This window comes from Artemia sp. Qi Xiang Cuo, chromosome 5 (assembly GCF_049724085.1).
Source record: "Artemia sp. Qi Xiang Cuo chromosome 5, ASM4972408v1, whole genome shotgun sequence".
NCBI lineage: Eukaryota > Metazoa > Arthropoda > Branchiopoda > Anostraca > Artemiidae > Artemia > Artemia sp. Qi Xiang Cuo.
The window spans coordinates 44,242,285-44,263,346 of NC_142798.1; the positions used below are offsets into that span (position 1 = coordinate 44,242,285).

Here is a 21,062-nt window from a genome sequence, read left to right on the forward strand (position 1 = left end):
CCATCAGAAGCCATAACATCCCTATCTTTGTTTTTACCATCACTGATTCAAAAGCAGCTTATAGAAAGGAATGATTTTCCTCTGCTTCAACTACATCCTAGTATTTGAGCTGGAAACAAGGATCAAGTATAGTCTTAAGGATCAAGTTCTTATGGCTGGTTAACTTGAAATTCTGTTCATAGCCACCTTTAGTGAATTGGATAGATTTTGACCAAACTTCTTACGTGGATAGCTCTGTGAATCTGTTTGAAGAAATCTTGTCAGATCCAAGATTGATGGGATAATTATATATGTCATACCTCTTTCGGATTGATCTCTAATTGTCAGTTCTTCAATAGGCTCAAGCAAAGTCTGCAAAGAACAGTTCCCAAGCACATAACCAACAATAAATCACAATCTACTTCTAGCTCTTTTTATTACTATATTGACTTGCATATAGTCAGAAATTCAAGAAGATCTGAATATTTTTTTGTCGCCAAAAAAGGTTTATTTCTGTGCCAAAATATTCCTGTGTTGAATATACCACCTTAAAGAATTTTCAAAAAACCCAGGAGGATCCCCATCCAAAACAATTCTTGGGCCCCGGGCTGGTAAGATAAGATTTTGTTTCAGAAAAAATGGCTATCCCAAGCTGAAATGGGCCATTCGCACTTTAAAATGGTGCATAGGCCTAAAGTCTGTGCATAGTTTTATTAGTTTGAGAGCTCACTTTGAAAAGGTTTGTTTCGGCTTCTTCGGAAATGCTGGAAAGACGACTGGAGGTAGTGGCGGATCCAGGGGAGGGGCGAGGGGGCGCGCACCCCCTACCGTAGTCTAAAGTAATGTAATTTACTTAATTAACTCAAGTTTGCGTTAATTAAACTTGCTTCTAATGCAAATTTATCGTATCAACCTATTTTGTGCCCCCCCCCCCTAAATTTTTTTTTATTGGATCAACCTATTTTGCCCCCCCCCCTGAAAAAAAATCCTGGATCCGTCCCTGACTGGAGGACTGGGAGAAGGCAAAGGCAGAGACAACAGATATCATGCCATCTAGCAATTGTATCTGTTGCACTCAAATAATTTAATTTGAAGTTTTGTACTTCGCTAGAACTTTTTCTATCTTCATTTCGTAAAAGAGTGCAAAAAAGAGATTTTAATTAAAAATTAGCAAAAAGAGTGCAATTCCTGTCCGTAGAGTGAAAGAGTGCAATGAGGTGAAAAAAACAGAGCAAAAACTGTGAAAGTTGGCAACCCAGGCTCGTACTGTTTCAGTACAAAAAGGTAGTGAGTTCACTTGGATGGTATCGCCATCTTATATTTTTAAAATGTAGATTGCATAGAAATCTTGTCGGATGGAATTCCAAAAATTACAAAAGATGCGGCGACGATGAGCAGAGGTAACTGGATTTGTTCGGATCACAAATCCACTGCCTTGGAGATCACAACCAAAATTGACATTGACGTTGCTGCTATATGGCGTATCTCCTGTGTATGTATTGTATGTGTACTCTATTGATCTATATTTCAGCTAATATTCTTCAATGACTAACTACTAAAACATTACTAGGAGTGCCAGATATCTTTGTTTAAAGATTACGGTTCAAGTCATCTGCAATGTGATAATTTCAGGCAGGGGCGTCGTTTGGGGGTGGCACGGGGGGGAGGCAGTTGCCCCTCCAATAATGTGAAGAAAAAAAAATCAGTATACAACCAATGCCCTTTGACTATCCGGATATGGACCTTTCTTGCCCCCCCCCCCAATAAAAATGCTGGAGATTCGCTCCTGATTTAAGGGACTGATAAAAAGAAGAATTGAAATTAACTACGAATTCTAAAAAAAGCTTATTAAGTTCGGATGTTTTTTATGTATATTCTTATATTATGGTTTTCATTCTTTTTGTGACGACACAGCTCAGGTGATGGACTAGCCGTTACAATAGAAAGTTGTTATTGCCATTATATTACCAACGAGAATAATAATAATAATAAAAAAACATGGTTCAGGTTGATTTTGCAACAACCCCAAAAAGCTTCAAGAGCAAATTCAACCTTCAAACCCTATGTTGTTTAGGCGTTATACGAACAAAATGGAAAGCAAACTAGACAATGAAATTGCAAAGAAAATGTTTTGCAATAAATTTTGTAGAAGCCGAATTTCCTCATTAACCAGCTTGTTTGATATTTTTTCCTGAAGATTTCTTTTTAAAATCAAGCTTAACTATAAGTTACATTTAGTCAGACAATCATAGCAGGATTTTTGCAATTGGCTAGTTTGCTCTGCATTTTATCCATAAAACGTCAAATGAAATATGACTTTAGATTATGAAGGGATTAACATAATTAGATTATGAAGTATCTAATTACTTTAATTTTAGATAGAGCAGTAATTAATATTTTGTCCCAAAGTTCAGCGATCAAAACTGAGTAAATACCATGTTACCCATCCTTCTTGGATCACGAATCGCACATAGTCTGTGAAAGTGACAAGATCACAACTCGAAAGCAAAGCTTTTTCTTGCTTGTTTGACTTTCGAAAAGCAGGATTGAAAGGAGACTCTCGTTTGTCTTTCATGGAAATTAGGTATTTTCCTAATTATTATCCGATTCAATTGAAAACAAGTTTTCAATTGAATCGGATATAGTTCTTGCTGAAATTTGTTGAAATTGTGTAAGGAACTAAGCACATATTACAAGCGTGAGTACTTTGGGGTGGAAGATTGGAACATTTAGTAGTTGAAGTTTGTTACCTGTAGTGCCCCCCCCCTTCGTCTCTGCAGATTGTATAATGGCAAAATACAAAGAGTTCGATCTTGTCCTAGTTTCTTTTCAGGGATACCCCTTATGGCCATCAGTAGTTATTAAAACCACCAAAGACCAGAAAAATCATGCTAGATACCTAGTCTTTTGCTACGGTACCCACTCTGAGCATTTTATAGCTGAAGCTCATATCCGCAACTGGAATGAGCACTTTAAAGAAGCCTGTACAAGGACAGATAAAGATGTAAATAAGGCTTTTGAAGAGCAGCGCCTATTCCCTGATATTTTCAAGACTAAGAGTAAAGCTTACTTGTCTCTACCCAAAAAAACTAAAGTAAAATCCAGCCTAGCACCGTCAACTCCGACTTCCGCAGCAGCATCAACTTTAAAGGAAATAATTAATGAAACTCAAGAGGAACTAATCAACACTAAGTCCAACCTAATGAGTGACATTTCTCGTGTCGTATCAGACACAATGAAAGATCGCCGAGCTTCTGAAATTATCAGTGAAGATATTGTGAACGAAGTTTATAATTCTATTTCCCTTGAATATAATGCTAAATTTGAAAAAATTGAATCAACCCTTCAAAGACTTTATAAAGCTGTGAACTTGCTTGAAAATAAAATTTCTATAATAGAGGACAGGGTTGACCAACTTGAGCAGGATACCTTACTTGACACCCTAATTTTCTACGGTGTGAAACCAAACCCCAATGTGGAATTGATGGATAATCTTATTGAAGTGATAACAAAAATAATGGGCTTGCAAGATTTCAAAAAAATGGACCTCTTAAAGGCTAATCGATTCCGTCAGCCTGCTACTCAAACTGAGAATGTGAAAATTGCCCCCATCCTGGTAAAATTTTCAAACTTGGATATTGCTCAAAAAGTGTTTGCAGCAAAAAGTAAGTTGGTTAAGTCAGGTGTATTTGTGTCTGAAAACCTAACTAAAAAGCGTCACGATCTATTAAACGCGGCTCGCAGCTCCTTTGGTCCAAGAAGTGTTTGGTCTGATCATGGACAAGTTCTAGCCAAAGTTCCGGGTGAAACTCGTATACGTAAAATTAACTATTCGCATGAATGCATTAGTATGTGACTTGTTAGTATTTTTCTTATTTTGTAAATGCCTTCCACAGTTCATTGATTTTCATTTATTTACTTTATTTATTTATTTTTTCATTTTTGTTTCTCTTTCAGTGCTAATGGTTCATTCCGATAATACCTGCTGTCCAATTAGTTATTTGTTTGTTTGTAATCCTTTGACAGGTTTTTCTTTTGCAATTGATTTAAGTAAAGATTTCTTTTTGGTTCATCTGGTGACTTTAATAGACTCCAGTAAAACCTGTTTTTGTGAATTTTTTAAGCCATGAGAGTCGGCTTTGGAGTTTGAATATAATACTTTCGATGTAATTAGTATTGTAAATAATTATGTGGGTCAGGTTAATCAAAGTCCGATTAATATAAACCCTATTTGTTATAGTAAATATGTTTCGGATTTGGGGGGGAGAGGAGGTTACCAAAGGAAATTATTCTTTGACAGCATTTAAGTTTAACATTCAGGGTCTCTCCTCGTCAATTGATAATTTAAGACAAATTGTTTCTGATGGACAGCCTGATGTTGTGGGTTTATGTGAGACGTTTTTAATTATTTTTTTTAATATACAGAGATGGTTAGGGGCTAGGTTAAGTTGGGTCAGGTATTTAATATAATGCGTTGTGCGTGGCCTGCTTTCCATAATTCTTTGTCGTAGTTTTCATAATTTTGTTTCGAAAGTATTATATTATCACCAATTTTTGGTATACATCATTAGGATTAACGTAAGTTCTATTTTTGGGTGTGTTTCTTTGAATTGACAAGTGCCGAGTTTTCATGATTCTTATAAATTTTTTATATGCAGTGAATTCAGTTAAAAAAGTGTCTAGCCAGGTAAAGAATCTTCATTTATAGATGTAACCATACACAATATGTATGCAAGATATTTATGCATTTGTGGCCAAAAATTTCAGTGGTCCATTTGTCCATCGTAAATAATTTCTTTGACTACATTGCATTTCCAGCTATATTTAAAATGACAAGAAAGTATAAAAACGAGTAAAACTTTTGACAATAAACAGTCATTTGATTTTAAGTATATTTATAAATTCATTACCAACACCAGAAAACAATAGAGAATAGTGATAAAGAACAAAAATCTACGTTTTAATTTAACTCCACGAATTATCTTTTCGAAAATAGTTTCAGGACTTTGTGCGTATTTATAAGTGCATGTGTGTATGCTCCGTAATGCTCCTAAGGAATAAATACAAAAAAGGTCTTTACTCCTTCTTTACTCCTTTTACTCCTTGTATAAGGTCAGATTTTTATCCTCTAATGGCGTGTCATATTGTTTGGAATAAGTTGCCTGAATCAGCTCGTGGGTGCCACTCATTCGGTTTGTTTAGGAAAAAAAAAAAGGAAGAAAGAAAAAAAAAAAAAAATTGTTAAAAATTTTTGGCTTCGTAGATGTTTTTTTTTTTTTTTTTTTTTTTCTTCCTTTTTTTTATAGTCTGTTTAATCTAATTAATTAATTTAGCTTATTTATTCTATTTCTTCTATAGTTTTCATTGTATCTATATTTTCTTTTCTTCTCCTTTGTATGTGAGCAAGTGTTTTGTTTTTCATTTTTGAGTAAGCATTTCATATGTCTTCCCCCTTTGTACAGGCCAATGAGCCTTTGGGGGAATAATAGCATGTAATATTGTATGTGTATTTATAATGAAGAATAAAACTTATCTTATCTCTTTTTTTCTTTCTTCCATGATTTGACTGGAATGTCTGCCGGAACAACCATGCAAAAAATCGATTGTAGCCAATTTACATAATAGAAGAGGGGGGGGAAGGCAAATTTTATATTTAGAATTGTATTTATTGTATTAATTTAAGATGCTAGTTTATACTTTTCTTGACTGAATGGAAAATTCAAGTTAACTGATGACTTTTTGGAGTCGAGTGAAAAGTATTGCGGACAAGCACTTACGTAGAAGGAGAGGAGAACTCCAGGGCCGCTCTCTAAAATTCTTGGGTTTTCTTAATGTTTTCAAAGGGGTCCTATTACTTTTTGTACGGCCCTTCGTTTGTTTTTAAATATTCCCCCTCCCCCCCCCAAATGTGATTGTTCAATAAGTGACTGATTAAAGGATGAATATAGCCCATATTTCATAGTGGGAACACCCTTGTTTTACAGCCTCTTAGAATAAAATACTCATCAGTTAGACAGAACACTTGTACCTTGTGCCAAATAGGGACTCTCCGCGCTCTGAATTTGTCATGGACGACACAAAAGTTATGATTTCTTACACAGGCGAAGTGACAATATAATTCCACGAAGGAAACAAAAACATTCATTTATTTTAGACAATGACTTGTAGAATATAATTAAAACCAGGAATTTATTTTTTATCTTTTTTGCAGTTGCTTGACTTATGGAGTAGACTCAATTGGTAAATGAATGATTCAAAAGTCGCAAAAAAGATAAGAGACCTAATTGTGAGTTATACTGATAGTTCACTGAAACGCAATTACCGGCTTCTCCTCAACTCTGTCAGCTTGTTCATTTGCGTAGTGGTTATTTTTATTGCGTCTTACTGTCACCGGAGTGACACACAGGCACTCGTAATTTTGATATTGTCCGGAACACTTTTTTGATACGCTGCTAGACTCTGTTCTTCTCTGCATTCCTATGTGTCATGTCTTAATTATCAAATGTTGGCGGCAGAAAACTTATGATGAACAATTAACATTTCTAGTGGTCCAAATGAATTCCAATCCGATTACTGTGTCGGGCATTTGGTACAATTCAAGTTGATATTCTTATAACTCGTACATACAAAAATAAGGGTTTCCTGAAATGGGGCTCCAAAAACTTAAAAAAAAAAAAATATTAAGAAGTTAGATAATTTGGTCAAGTGGTCATCATCAGAAGAAGATAAGAACAGAAGTATTAAGAAACCACAAATTGATAAAGAGTCATACATAAAAGGCGTAAGAAGTGACCTTGAGATACTGTGGACCCCAAAAACGCTAGTTCATGCGATCTTCGTGCTTTTTTCCCTCTAGTGCTCCATATAGTTAATAAATTTACAATGCGATGGTGCCTACTTTTCCCTTAATTAAGTGTCTCCTTATTTCCCTTCGCAAAACGTTTAAATTTCAGAGATTGCGTTGGACTTAGAATTTCATGAGTGAAAACAATCTACATGCGCTGTTTCTATTGAAAATCTAGTCTAAATAAAAGGTTTTTTGGGCGTAAGATTAGTTGTTTATAGTCTTTTGTTATTTTTAAATGTTCGAATATGCTTTCGTAATACACTTTTTAACGCGATAAAAAAACTGATTTGGTTAACGGTTTTATATACATTTCCTGTTTCCCGGGATTACTTGCGTAATCCCGGCCAACCTTTATTAATACCGAAAAAAATGAAAAGGGTTTCTGAAATAGGGCTTTCCAAGACTGCAAGTACAAATCGTAATATTCAAGCACTGGCCGCTTTTGGCGTCTTATTCCTAATCTGGTCGGGGTAAGTGCAAGCCTCTTCAAAATTGTCATTTTCTGTTTGTCACGATTAAAAGTGAAGGCCAAGTTGAAAGTTTCACGATCAAAAGCTTCTGTGCTGTCTCATAGTTTACTTTCTTGTTGGTGTCTGCCAATTAAGTTAGCACAAAAACACTGTGGTGACAATATTATGTTGATAAAATATAAACAATTTCATAACCAACATATCGGTTACCATGATGCCTCAATTTGAGAGTTAAACTGTTTGGAATAAGCCTCGATTAGAATTCATTCTTTACTAGGCTATGTCTGACGCCGTACCCATGATTTTAAATTTGGCTTCATTGCTCATTTTAAATTAAGTTTTTTTGGCTGCTCCCAAAAATTTTCAATTCTCTCTTTATTGTTACTTAAAATATCTTTTTTTAGTTTAATAACATTGCAGTCAGTTTCACATGGGATACTAAAGATGCAAGGACACCAATTTACGAAAATTTAAGGGACAGTAGTTTTCAAAATCTAGGGGGGGGGGCAATTGTGTATAGTTTTTCAATTTAAGTACCAAAAATAGTATTTTTTCAAAATATAGGTGGCAATAAAATCTACGGGTGGGGCATGTTGACGATTATTTGTATTTGGAATTGAGGAACACGGAATTGCTGAGTCTCGAAGAAAGGATTTCTTCATTGTATGCACCAACGGCCTATATTCAAAATCTACGTGCAGCGTGTCAAAAATCCATATACATTCGAATTGAAATTAGGAAGGAAATACATTATTTAATACACCAAGTATCCTGATGAGTAACAAAATCCAGAACACTCAGCTGCATAATTGGGAAGGTGCCCGATGGTTATTCTAAGGTAACTTTCAATATAATCCGCCCACCTGGATATTTGGCTGCTCATATGATAAATAAAATATCTGCCTAGTTAAATATTGAGTAGCTAATTTATTAGCGAACGAACGAAAAAACATTTTTCGGACCGTAACTTTTTCGGATTTTGCGCTTTCGGACCGTTGTATGTCTTTGGCGCAAGCAAGGATCATGTCTTGCTCAATTGGTCCTCTCCAGAAGTGGTCAGTCACACGGGGCTTAGGAGCAATCACTACTGTGAAAAGGATTTGGTGAAGTGTCATTCACATGAGTTTCGTAGTCAATAGGAAAACTCACTTTGAGTGGAGGAGATTGGAACAAAGTGCTACTAACACTGAATCTAAGACTGAAAAGGATTTGGTGAAGTGTCATTCACATGAGTTTCGTCAATAGGAAAACTCACTTTGAGTGGAGGAGATTGGAACAAAGTGCTACTAACACTGAATCTAAGACTGAAAAGGATTTGGTGAAGTGTCATTCACATGAGTTTCGTAGTCAATAGGAAAACTCACTTTGAGTGGAGGAGATTGGAACAAAGTGCTACTAACACTGAATCTAAGACTGAAAAGGATTTGGTGAAGTGTCATTCACATGAGTTTCGTCAATAGGAAAACTCACTGTGAGTGGAGGAGATTGGAACAAAGTGCTACTAACACTGAATCTAAGACTGAAAAGGAGTTGGTGAAGTGTCATTCACATGAGTTTCGTCAATAGGAAAACTCACTTTGAGTGGAGGAGATTGGAACAAAGTGCTACTAACACTGAATCTAAGACCTTATATATGGCCACTAGCCCTAACTTTCAGTTCACATAATGACATCCATAGTCAACACGAAAGATTAAAGGCGTATGTTGCCCATTTAGGAATTGTTGCTTCGTTGATTCTATTTGTTTTCAAAGATGTTGATATTGATATATTTAATTAACTTTAACAAAAGCTGATTAGTAAAAGAGCTGATTTTAAAAGAGCTGATTAGTCGGCGCTTTCTGACGACTGATCAAAACCTTGACTCTTATGTTTGTTTATTTCCTTTTATTGATTTTTTTTTTATCAGCGGTGATTCAAACGGGGCTTACGCATATTCGTTGTCGTGGCTATCACTACGATTTAGTAAAAATGTCCCATTTATACGGGTCCAACCACGACAGTGTTCAAGAGGAAGTGCCTGGAATCTAACCCCGATTGCGACTATGTAGTCCCGTGTGAATGGCTACTTTGCTTGTGGAAGAAGAAATAAAGATGCTATTTCAATGTGGGAAAAGTTTGGATTTAGCGAATATATTCGATCTAGAAGACGGGTGTAGCAACACAGAAAAAGCAACGTCTTTCAGCAAGATTCATTATTGAGGAAACATTTTAATATTTTCAGTCACAGAAAACTCAGTGAAGGCTCTGAAACTGTCGGAAGATATTTGTTTTAAATAATTATATAAACTACATGCTTTGCAAATTTTACTCAATTTGAATGAGAAAACCTGGGATAACCTTTGCACGAAAAACTGCACAGTTTTGCGCATAGTGTAATTGCACTTCAAAAATGTACGGTAAGGAAGGGTCTTTTGAGGATTCTTTTCCGAGTACAAACAGATTTTTAGGGATGATATGACTATATCTCGAGAAAAGGAAAGTGGAAATACTACTATAAAGCGCTTAATGTTGTACATGGACAGCTAAAACCTTGCATTGGATGTTTTTTTAAGGAAAATCTCTAATGTATTTCTGTGTACCCTGTTCTTACTATACGGTTCAAAGAAACACTGATATGAGTATCATAGCTCATAAGTTATTGACTCGAGATGACTTCGCATCGAGTATTTCGTACCTTGGTCCTTTTTTCCACCCGTTTTGGAATATAGAGTACAAAGCACTAATCTTCTAGATTTCAAACTAAATCTTTTACTTACATTTAAATTGCTCAATAGTACAAAGTTACCTGATGTGTGTTTTATGAGTAATCGCACTACATAAAGCATTAAATTAGAAGCTTCTCTGCAAAAATATAGTCAGTCACTTGTCTCATCCTTGAAAAGAAAAAGGAAAAAATACGTCTCTGTTTATAATTAGTGATCTTTCAGCTCATTTGTCATCAAAGGAACGGTTTCCAGACAAGAGCTGCACCTACTCCAACTCGTCACTTTTCCATCAAACTTCTTCATCTTAATTTTGACATCGCCTTCGGCAGGGTTGCCGAGAGTCTTCAGTTTATGATTATGTCTAATTTCATATCGCTTTGCTAGTTGCAAATGTGAGCTCAAGGCGCGATGTTCAATAAAATTCAATATATTGCTGGAGTGTTGACTCTAATTACGCTACAAAACCATGGTGAAGAACAGGATTAAGGTTACGAGTAGCGGATAACTGTTTTTGGATTGTGCCTTAAATTTGACTGCCACGAACCCTAGTTCGTGTTGCTATTTAAACTAAAATAACTAATTTGGGTTATAATGATAGCCTACTTGTCGCACATATCTGATTTTTGCTAAACCCTAAAAAGTGCCTAATAGTGAATTTATTCGTGTACTAAAATTTAATCAAGGGTTTGACAAGCAATTTCAGAAAAAAAAGTGACTGAGAATCCAAGCTTGGAGCTATATAAAGGCTTGTATATGCCCAATTTCCTCATTGAACAAATATTCCTCAAATTCATTTATTACTCTTTTGCGAACAGTTTTGTTCTCTTTTAGAAGAAAAAGCTGAAAGATATTAGGATTAGTAGCAAAATCACTATAGTTGACAGTTAGTGTATCCTCACTTTTACAGCTACAGAATGGGGAATTGTTTACACGTTACAGCAAAGAAATCTCCAAATCTGGCATGTGAACCCTTATTTGATTGTGCCACTGTCAATAACTACTGAGGCGTAGAAAACAATATAAAAAGCAATTATTTTAAGTGGCGGCGGAGTGACTATTTCAACAGGTGAAGTCGTCATCCGGAATTCCAGACTTGATATACTTGACGATTTTGGAATAAAACGATTGTTATAAAACATTCTGCTCGAAACGTTTTTGTTTCCGGGTCGTATGTTACTTCTATAGCAGAGGGATCTTGTGCAGTAAAAGTGATATTTTACTAATCAATTCTGATATATTACGGGTGTTGATATTGAAAGTGTTTTGGTTTTATTAGAGAAGGCATGCCGAGGCCAGTGATTATTGGAATGACCCCTAAATTAGTTCCTAAAGTAGCACAAGAAGTATCTTTACTGGAAGAGATTGAAAATGTATTTCGATATAAACTGCAAAATGCTTTTGATTTTGGGAGTGAAGATGATGCAACCGAGTGGTATTTAATTTTTTTTTTAGATACCCTTTTTTCTTGATGATCAAAATAGTATTCATCTTCTAATTTCCAAATATACTGATTCAGCTTAATGAACTTTTTTCAGAGCTTGATTTACCTTGTGTGTAGGTACGCACGGAGTTTTTTTTTGCGGGTGGGCAATGATAAAAAACAAATATTACTAGACAGTTTGAATGAGAAGTATCCAGAAACTCAAGAAAACTTAGGTTTTCAGGGATGCCTGGGTCCTGGGACCCCTCTCCCCTGCGTACATCCCTGCTTATGTGATTTTTGTGCATTATATATTGCTTTTCAATTGTTTGAATGGGTCGAATTAACCTGGGGCCCTCTAATAGATTCTTAAACATATGGAAATTCTAAAAAAGTATTTTCGTGGGGCTTCGTGGATACGAGACCTGGACAATAAGGTTTGGTGATTCACTTGGGATATGACCCAGCTTAAGAAGAGAAAATTGACTCCGTTTTACTCCAGATCAGGAACATATGCAGGATTTATTTCTAGGCGGAAGGGGGAAGTGGTGAATTTACAAAACATAGATGCAGGTGAACTATATGAAAAATTGGAAGTGTTGTGGAAAGTGCCAAAGTGCCCTTGTGCCCTTGACACTTAATCGAGTCACGATACTGACAGAAAATCGATAAAACCATCAGGATCATTATGTCAGATCATCATAATCAACCTAATCAAAAAGTTTAAAAATTCAAAGCGCGGAGTGGAGCTCTCATGGTTCCATGCTCTCATGGTGATTATGCGTGATGAAAAAACGCCATGGAAGGTTTTCGAAAAGTACTAATATGTTTTCAAAATTTATTATTTGCTCACCTAGAGATTCCATTTTTTTATGTTGACATTTCCATAACGTATCATAAAATTACGTATCGTAAAATTTTCTGTAGAGGTCGAGTCTACTTGGCACTGTTTACGTTACGAACAAAATTTGAACTGTACCATTACATAACGAAATGTAAAGTCTTCAGTTATGCTAGTATGAATAGTTATACGGTGCGTAGAAGCACCAAAGAATACTTTTTCCAGAAAAATTGTTTCAATTGCATCCTTAGGGTGATTTCAAGCATAAAAACGCATTAAGTTTAAAGTTACTTACCCAAACAACGAGCCTGAGAAAATTTACCGAATTTTGGAAAAAGGGAGAAACACTTCAAAAGGGCCATCAATCTTGATGGAATTCTCGATCAAATGCATCACATAAGAGTGGTAGATGTTTATGCAACATCTATTGTAGAGGTCCCAAGTCCCTATATAAAAAATGTCAGATTTCTTCTGGTTTCCGACGAGGATGGTCACGAACGCGTTTTTTTTTTTTTTTTTTTTGCCTGTTTTTTTTTTCTCAAGGGGCTGTGGTATTAAGCTATTGTTCGTAGAAAATCGCGAGAAACCTCATTAGATTGGAAATTGAAAGTTCTTGTCCCCTCCTTAAGTAGCAAAGAAGATTATGCAACAGTAAAGTGGCGTTTTCTGCCATTTCGTGGTGCAAAACGGCAATTATGGCCCAAAGGGCGCCAAAAAAGCACCGAGTGAAAATTCTGGAAGCCATTTAATCCATTTAAAATTATTGAAAAACTATGTATTGTGTTTCCCAGTTTTAACGACAGTAGTCTCACGCAGTGGCACATTTCCTCCTAAAGATGCAAGTTCTGTACAAAACAAACGATTATTATAGACATTTATTTAAAGCTTCATTTACCTAAGTTGATTCACTTGAAGTTTGATAAAATTGTGCACATTGGTGTATAATTACAATTACGCAGTGGTGTGTAATTTCCATGCATACTGGTACAAAAGTTGGAGAGTTGGGGGGCATCTTGAGCGCCACCAGATAATGCTCTGGGGGAGGGGGGCAAGTTTTCGCCGAGATTCAAATGAGAATATTCACTATTTCCATGTTTATATAAGTTTTTTAAATGTGTTTCTGTTTTAGTTTTTTTTAATGTGTTTCTGTCCAGGGAGCATTACCCCCTGCCCCCTGCTTGCCCCAGCCCTCTTTACATTCCTAAAAAAAAAAAAATCTGCTTAGTTTGACATTATGCACCAACTGTTGATTAGGAATAAGTACAGAAAACAATGCAAATCATCAAAATCAGCAAAAATTTGCACCAAACTGAATAAAACGAACCAAGAATTGCGATAATACTGTGTAAATTCAGAACAGGACATAAACTAAACTGTTGCCAAAAATATTGAGATCTAGAGGGCACAGACTAAAAACTCTTGAACCCTTCTTACGTGAATGCCTTACAGTTCTACTGTCCAACAACAATTCATTTTTTTTTTTACAGGCCTCAAGAATCTGGGAATTTCTCGGGAAGGCCCAGTACCTACTTTTCATATTTATATTTTTTTGGTGTTTGTTTCTAAGAGGTGAAGGAAAAGTCTTAAAAGGTTGAAATAAATAGTTTAAGTAGATGCTCTTCTAAAAGTAAATTGGCAAAAAAATAAATCCTGCCTAAAACACATTCAATTCTGTTTATTGAATATAGCGTTAGGTAGGATTTATTTTTCGCCTTAAACAATAATGAAATAAACTGAGCTTGGGATCCATTTAAAAGGGCTAACCTTTCCGGAAAAAATCTCTCTGGAAGGGGTTTGTAGCTGATGTTTTGTGCTTTGGCTTCTAAATAGGTCAGCTCTATAAAAGGAGCAATTGAAATGAAAAAAAAAACACAAAAGAATATAAGGCGCTGATGAATATAAGTTAAAACCTCTTGTGTTTTGTATATATTCGTAAGTCTTGAGAATATCGAAGCCTATTCTAGTTTCGATTTAGTCAAACTGGCTTTACAAAAACCCTCTAGCACTAAATAGTTTTAAATGTTTAAATGTTTTGTGTGATTTGCGAAATAATCTTATGTTTTCAGATAATTTCTTTATTAATGTATGAAGTTTTGAATCAAGCAAGTGCTATGCGCTGAAATGTCCAAAAGAAGTAGTTATATGCAATACCATATCCAGGATTTTTGTTCGGAGGGGGGAGAGGGTTACAAAAAAAAAACTTTAAAAATGTTATGTGCATTTTGTAAGGTTTTTACGAGTCGATTTTTTTTTTGGGGGAGGGGGGTCAAACCCTATAACTTCACTCCAGGATATGGCCTCTGTTCTTTCTGCTTTGAATCTGAATGCCTTATACATCCTTTAAACAGACAACCGCCTTTCCGTAAAAAAACGTCATTAAAACAAGTCTATTCACCAATTAAACAGCTAAGCATTTAAAACATTATTTGAGCCCGTTCTTCTCTTTTCTTCTGTTTTTCTGTTTATTTCACATGACGAAGTAAAATTATAGCAAAATGGTAATTATCCAATGGGATTCTCCTCTTTTGAAAGCTTTTTATATTATGTTTTTTTCATTTAAATCACTTCTTCTTATTCTTGGCAAAAATGAAAGCTAGAAATTGTACAGCGTGTGTAGTCAAAACAGACATAGGTGGTTAGGCTAGCTTCTGCTAAAATCCACCCTTTGACGTGAGTGCTAGGAAATAAATTCTTGGTTGTCTAAAAAGAAAGACAAGAAAAGGTCAGAAACTCTTCCATGCTCAAAGATAATAATGACTGTAATATTTATTCATGTCTTCTCTGCCTTTATTGTTTTTGTTAATAATATTTTCCATATTAGTCAAAGATGGGCGCTCAAAGTATGCCAGAATATATAATTTTAATATCTCACAGGAAAATACCCATTAAGGAAACCTTTCAACAATGCAAGTTTTCGGTTAAAAAAATTCAAGGTTTTTTCGCGAATTGAAAAATTGTTCTCTGAATACTTTTGGTAATTATTGTAATATCTATGGTAATGAAAATCACATGAAAGCTGACCACGAGAAAAACAGATGTAATATGAGACTTCCTTTCATTGAGTTTGTGTATGTATTGGCTTCAGTTTTGCCACATCCAATTTGGATTGGCCTTAAATCAGCAGTTTTTAAAGCCAGAAAGCACATGTATCTTTTGAAATACGGCCATACAGTAGTGGTGGATTTTGGTGTTATAACTATTCCTACTATGGAGCAGGATTTCCGCAAAAATTACGTTTTAGTTTAAGTTACTATTTATACAAGATCCTAAAGATAATGTACGACCATTACAAAGTCAAAGACAACGACGTTGCTAGGGAGCAGTGACAAGTACTGGAGCAACCATTGGTCTGCGTTGCGGCAAAAGTGTTATGAGGGCCAATATTTTCTTTGTGTATCCTACGAAATTTTTGAAAGGGTATCCCAGGTTTAATTCATTGTTATTGTTTGTTTCCGAATTATTTTCTAATAAGCGCAATTTGGCTCTGCAAAAGTATTTTTCATATCCTCAAACGTACCTCAGGAATGAGTTATATATACCCGTGGCAAATATCTAACCCCTCTCTCTTGTTTCTATCATACTCAATAATAGTTGCACCAACTGGCAAAAGCAATAAAAGCATCATTGCCAAAGGTGACCATAGCTCAACAGCCGACTGCTACCCAAAATATAAAACCTAGAGCTAGACCAACCCGGATAGTGTTAAACATGAGAATGGTGATTAGATTAAAAAGTAAATATCGCACTCTGAAAAGTTTTTTTTATGATAGAGTGAAATAATGCTAAAAAAGTAGCATTAAACTCGAAGTACAAACAGGTTTTTAACTTGATGTAGCTGATGCCTCAGGTATTGTTGCCCAATTTTCCCTTTATAAAGTAGATTTAAGTTTTCCAATTGAAAGCTCCATTCTGATAAAAAAAAAACAACCCAAATGAGCTACTTTTAGGTAGCAAATATAAATTTGCTTTATCATTTCCTTTTTTTTGTGTTTTCAGGGGGTTTGAATTTTCATAGCAAGGTAAGATAAGGGTTCTTGGATCCTTTAAAAGTGATTGGCTATCTCAGAATTTTTAATCGATAGCAACTTGGTCCTCCATGGGGCAAAATCGCAGTTTGATACCACAAAATGGCAAAAGACGCCACTTTCCGTGGTAGAATCGTTTTGGTCACTCTAAAAGAGCTCTAGAATTTTAACTCCCTTTCGAATGTCTCCCGAACTTGTAGGATCATCAGTTCAATACGATTACCCCCGGGAAACCAAAATAAAAAACACAGACAAACATGCATCCGTGATCTTCCTTCAGGAAAAAAATTGCAAAATTTCGCATTTTTTGTAGATAAGAGCTTGAAAACACCACAGTAGGGTTCTCTAATATGCTGAATCCAATGGTGCGATTTTCATTAAAATACATACATTTTTAGGAGTATTTTCCCCATTTGTCGAAAATCTGGCAGATTTTCTCAGGCTCGTAGCGTTTGATGTGTAACATTAAACTTAGCGAATTTTCCATATTCGGAATCGGTATACAGTGGCGTCGTTGAGGGAAAGAGGCAGTTGTCCCTATAATAATTTGGAAAAATGTAATTTACCAAGTAGTTTTAAAACTGTTGCTCGTTTTAAGTGTCGAATTTGCTCTTTACTTTGAACAGATATTTTTTTTTAATTAATCCATGTTCGTTTTTAACATAAGGAAAAACGAGAAAATAGGGGTCCATTACACTTCATAATATGTTCCAAATTAATATTTTTCCAAATATACTGCCTTTAAAATCTTATCATCAAGTAAAAATGTGACCCTAGTTAATGGCAAGATTGAAAAATATTCTATGCTTCCTGTTTTACCAGATTTGCTCTGGTCAATTTTTCCCCCTAATATAAAACGGAATCATTGAAGAATAAGAAGGTAGATATACAGTGAATTTAATTTTCTGAATGAAAAAGAAATCGACGAAAAAGAAAATAAGACTTAGTGCTGTGTTAATAACATTTGTACAATTACTAGATGGGTCAAATGGGTTGTCGTTTGGCCATAGAAATTGGAAGAGGGAGATCCGCCCCGGAAATCATTTAATTTTTTACGCTTTTAATTTTACGCTTCTAATATTTAAATCAAAACTCCCTTTTAGCTCCAAACCCTCTTATTTGTTATTGAACGCTTAATAAGTGCTTATAGCGTCCTATTACTTACGTTCCAGATTCATATACTTTCCCATAAATGTAGAAGTGTAGAACTACCTCTATGTTTAATCCTATACTGACTTGTTGCTATTTCGTTTTTTCTTGTTGCTATTTTCGTTTTTCTAAAGTTTACTTTTAACCAGCTCTTAAAAAGAATTGACATAAATGTGCTAAGAATCAACTGAAATTAGTCGCAATTCAAACAATGCCATCGCTACTTGTGGGACAGTTATCTCTGCATCAGCATCCTGTAAGAAATATCTGCTAAGAATAGAACAAAATAAAGCGAATTTAAACATAAATGTATATTTTTCTCACAATCTAGAAATTTTGTGTGCACGCATAAGCGGTACTAACCGATTCTCTTTCTCTATCGTTATCAGTTTTATCATGCAGCACTAGGAGACCGAGCTTTGCATAAAAACGATATTCAGTGTAACCCCCTCCGGAAATGTAGACGCCCCATACCCTGATATAAACAAAAAAAACTTTTGTGTAATTTTTTTATAGAATTCTTTTTTTTAAACAGAGATACAAAGGGAAAGGTGACTTTCAAACTCTAGTAGTCAATTTTCCCTTCCAATCGGCCTGCCTGACGACTTTTGATTAGTTTAAGGTTTCTGTCACAATAGTGCCAAGAATTGTTCAGATTTTCTGGATATTCTTTGTCAAGCAATGCCCAACGGATAGGTTAATAATTCTAACTTTATTTTTCGATTAATATCAAATTTTAAATACGGTCGCCGTTTAAATGTGAGGAATATGTCACAATATAATGTTACACAATCTGTGATAATACTTTGAATTATCCTGTATCTTTGCACAGACGGTGTTATTGTGCTACCTATGATTTTTGTTTCGGCTTTATATGGCCTGCTGGTATCAACGCTATTTATTAATATAAATAGCATATTCATTAATATGGCAAACCCACAAACAAGTCAATTTTATTAAAAATCATAAATAATATTTTGATAAATCGTGTATATTAAAAGTTTAGTAAAACAAATTAAATCTTACAGAGTCAAAGTCCATTCGAAATTATGAGCAAATGAGTAGTGCGATACATGGAGCTATTAGAATAGAGCTTGGGTCAATTATGAGATTGAGTATCCTGTGCTGGGCCCTGATCATGGGGGTTAGGGGAAGTAAAGGGGGGGGGGGATGATTACTGCAGCATTAGTGGTGAATTTGGCTGAAAAAAGCCGAGTATATAACTTACTTACCTTTGCAATCCGAATACTTGTTTACGCTATACTACTGTTGTCTGCAGCAGCTCATTGCTGAGAATTTTAGTAACAGCCAAGCACCAGCGCGTATATTTATGATTGTTTATAATGTATGGTGTAATGTTTTTAAATTTACCAAGTACCGTGTTTGTTAAATAATTACTTTTCTCCACTACCACCTGAATAGTACCACCTCTTGGCCTCTCTCCCCCTTCCCCCAGAAGAAATATTGTAGCTACACCCCTGTCAGTATAAAAACCGAATCTTTTGATGTATTAATTGTTATCAAATTGCTTTATTTGTAGTTCTGGTTATTATTGGTCCGACTCACCCCTTACTTACAGTTCGTTACCACGGACTGTTTGATTCTAGACTATATATTTTACAGGTATTTTGGAAAATAGATAGCATATTTCAGAACCTTTTCCTATCTGCATTCTTTTTATTTGTCTTAATTTCCCTTTGGCAGCTCAATTTAATACACGGGGATAATTTTAAAGGGAAAATTTTCGGGATGGGGGGGATGTCTGGGGGTGTGAATGCACCAGGCCCCAGTTTTTACATTCAATAGGACTACAGCTTATTATAATCAATTGCAATTGATTTTTTTTCATTGACAACCAGTAATAAATGAGGGATTTAACCTTATTGATACGGCTGAACGGAAAAAGAGGTTTCGCGCATGCCTCTCTTTTTGGAGGTATGAAATAAGCATTTCCTCCTGGGTGAATCAGACTGCTAAAAAGCTTTACTTTTAATAAATTCTCAAAAAGTTACCAAATAGCCCCCCTGTGCAGGACGATTATTCGCATGTTTTACACATAAAAGAGGACTTTTTTTTATTTAGCCTGAATGAAGAATTTAATTTCTTCTTTCTTTTCTTTTTTTCTACCAAGAGAATTACCGATTTTCATACCTGCCAACAAAAAGCGATTTTCTTAAGTTATAGTTATTAACCTAAAGAGAATAAATTTTGATAGACTTTCATTTAGTCTTATTCTTTTATTAGAGATAATGACGTTAACAACCACCAATTATGTATCAAGCATTAATATTAGCTAATGGAAATCCTAGGAATAATCATCCACCATTAGAATGCATGTTTTAATAATCTGTAACCGAACGTTTTAAGAAATGTAGAAATTACTAGTTATAGGTATGACCCTCCGGTCATTCTAGCTGAATGCCTTCATTGCGTGTGTCATTTTCTTGATTTTTGGTCTGTAGAGATCAGAGTTAATCGTTCCAGTAATTACTGAATAATTACTTTCTGCTGATTTATTCAACGATTTTAAGGAGTCAACTTTTACGGCTACCTTTATAATTTGGGATTAGTTTGCTGATGCAGACGCATAGAAAGAGGTTCAAGGTCAGAAAAGTTAGATGTCGTCAAATCATCAGCCTAAGGGCTGGATCTGGGGTCGTCGACTTTTCAAATTAAACTGCTGAAAATTCCCAAAAGATACTAGGAAAATTATAAGAGTTGATGGGGATTTAATAAAGAATGGAAATTCAAAGAAAACTGGATACTCTACATAATTAATCTATATTGTTCTCTTTTTCAAATCTGGCTAAAGGTATTTGTAACTTTCAGTAGGCTATGGCCTTATGTCTTCTGTCCCGTTACTTCCACCATGAAACCAGTGTTTTACTACAAGTTTGTTCTAACTAATTGTCTACTCGACGCTTATCCGATCCAACTAAACCAATGAAAAATCTAAAACAGACGAGGAAATTCCTTTTCGAGGGTGGTGGAATCTACCCGACGGTTTCCGATTCTTCTATCTGTTGTCGAAGTTGGGAAAAATCTTTGGATGCGCGGAAGAAATCCACTTTGCCCTCGCATTTTTAACGTTAGAATTATGCATAAATATTAATGTTCTAGGGAAATAACACAGTTCAGGGTATTCATAATTGCCCCCTAATTTTGAAAAACAATTTTTTTCTTGTATTTTCCTTGAAGAAAAAATCAAAAAAGCAATAATATTGCCCCCCCCCCCTAGATTTTGAAAGAAGATTTTCCTTCCCCCAACATTTTCGTTTGAATGAGCCCTGTCCCGATAATGTAAGACCATTAGTTGGATAGGATTTACCCTTGGAAAAACGCAAACACTCCATCTGTGACCATCCTTCTGTAGAAAAATGTAAACAATCTAATGCTCTCTTAAATGTGGAGGGGGATTGCAGCTTCTTTCAAACATGTTGTTAAAATTCAAGTTTCATTTTTCAACAATATTTTGATAAAGATAATTATCCCTGAAGAACTACAGCCCCTAAAATGTTTCCCAAATTGGATACTATGAATGCCAAAAATGAATTTTATGGTCATAATTTCCGCGTTTTTCAAGATGGTCATTCGGAAATATCTTATTTTTAGAGGCTACCTCCGC

General features: G+C 35.2%; 1 protein-coding gene across 4 annotated transcripts in view; it reads left to right on the forward strand.

The window, feature by feature from the left end:
- The window catches only part of LOC148952171 (ankyrin repeat and BTB/POZ domain-containing protein 2), a 321,201-nt gene that overhangs the window by 158,761 nt on the left and 141,378 nt on the right, over positions 1–21,062 (forward strand). The window contains exon 1 of one of the 4 annotated variants that reach the window (XM_089089638.1): positions 10,417–11,434. The exons of the other annotated variants lie outside the window; for them this stretch is intronic. Coding sequence (XP_088945764.1) covers positions 11,286–11,434 — 149 coding nt within the window. The 5' untranslated portion in view covers positions 10,417–11,285. Of the gene's footprint in view, positions 1–10,416; positions 11,435–21,062 lie in introns of those variants that run through there. 4 annotated transcript variants of the gene reach the window in all.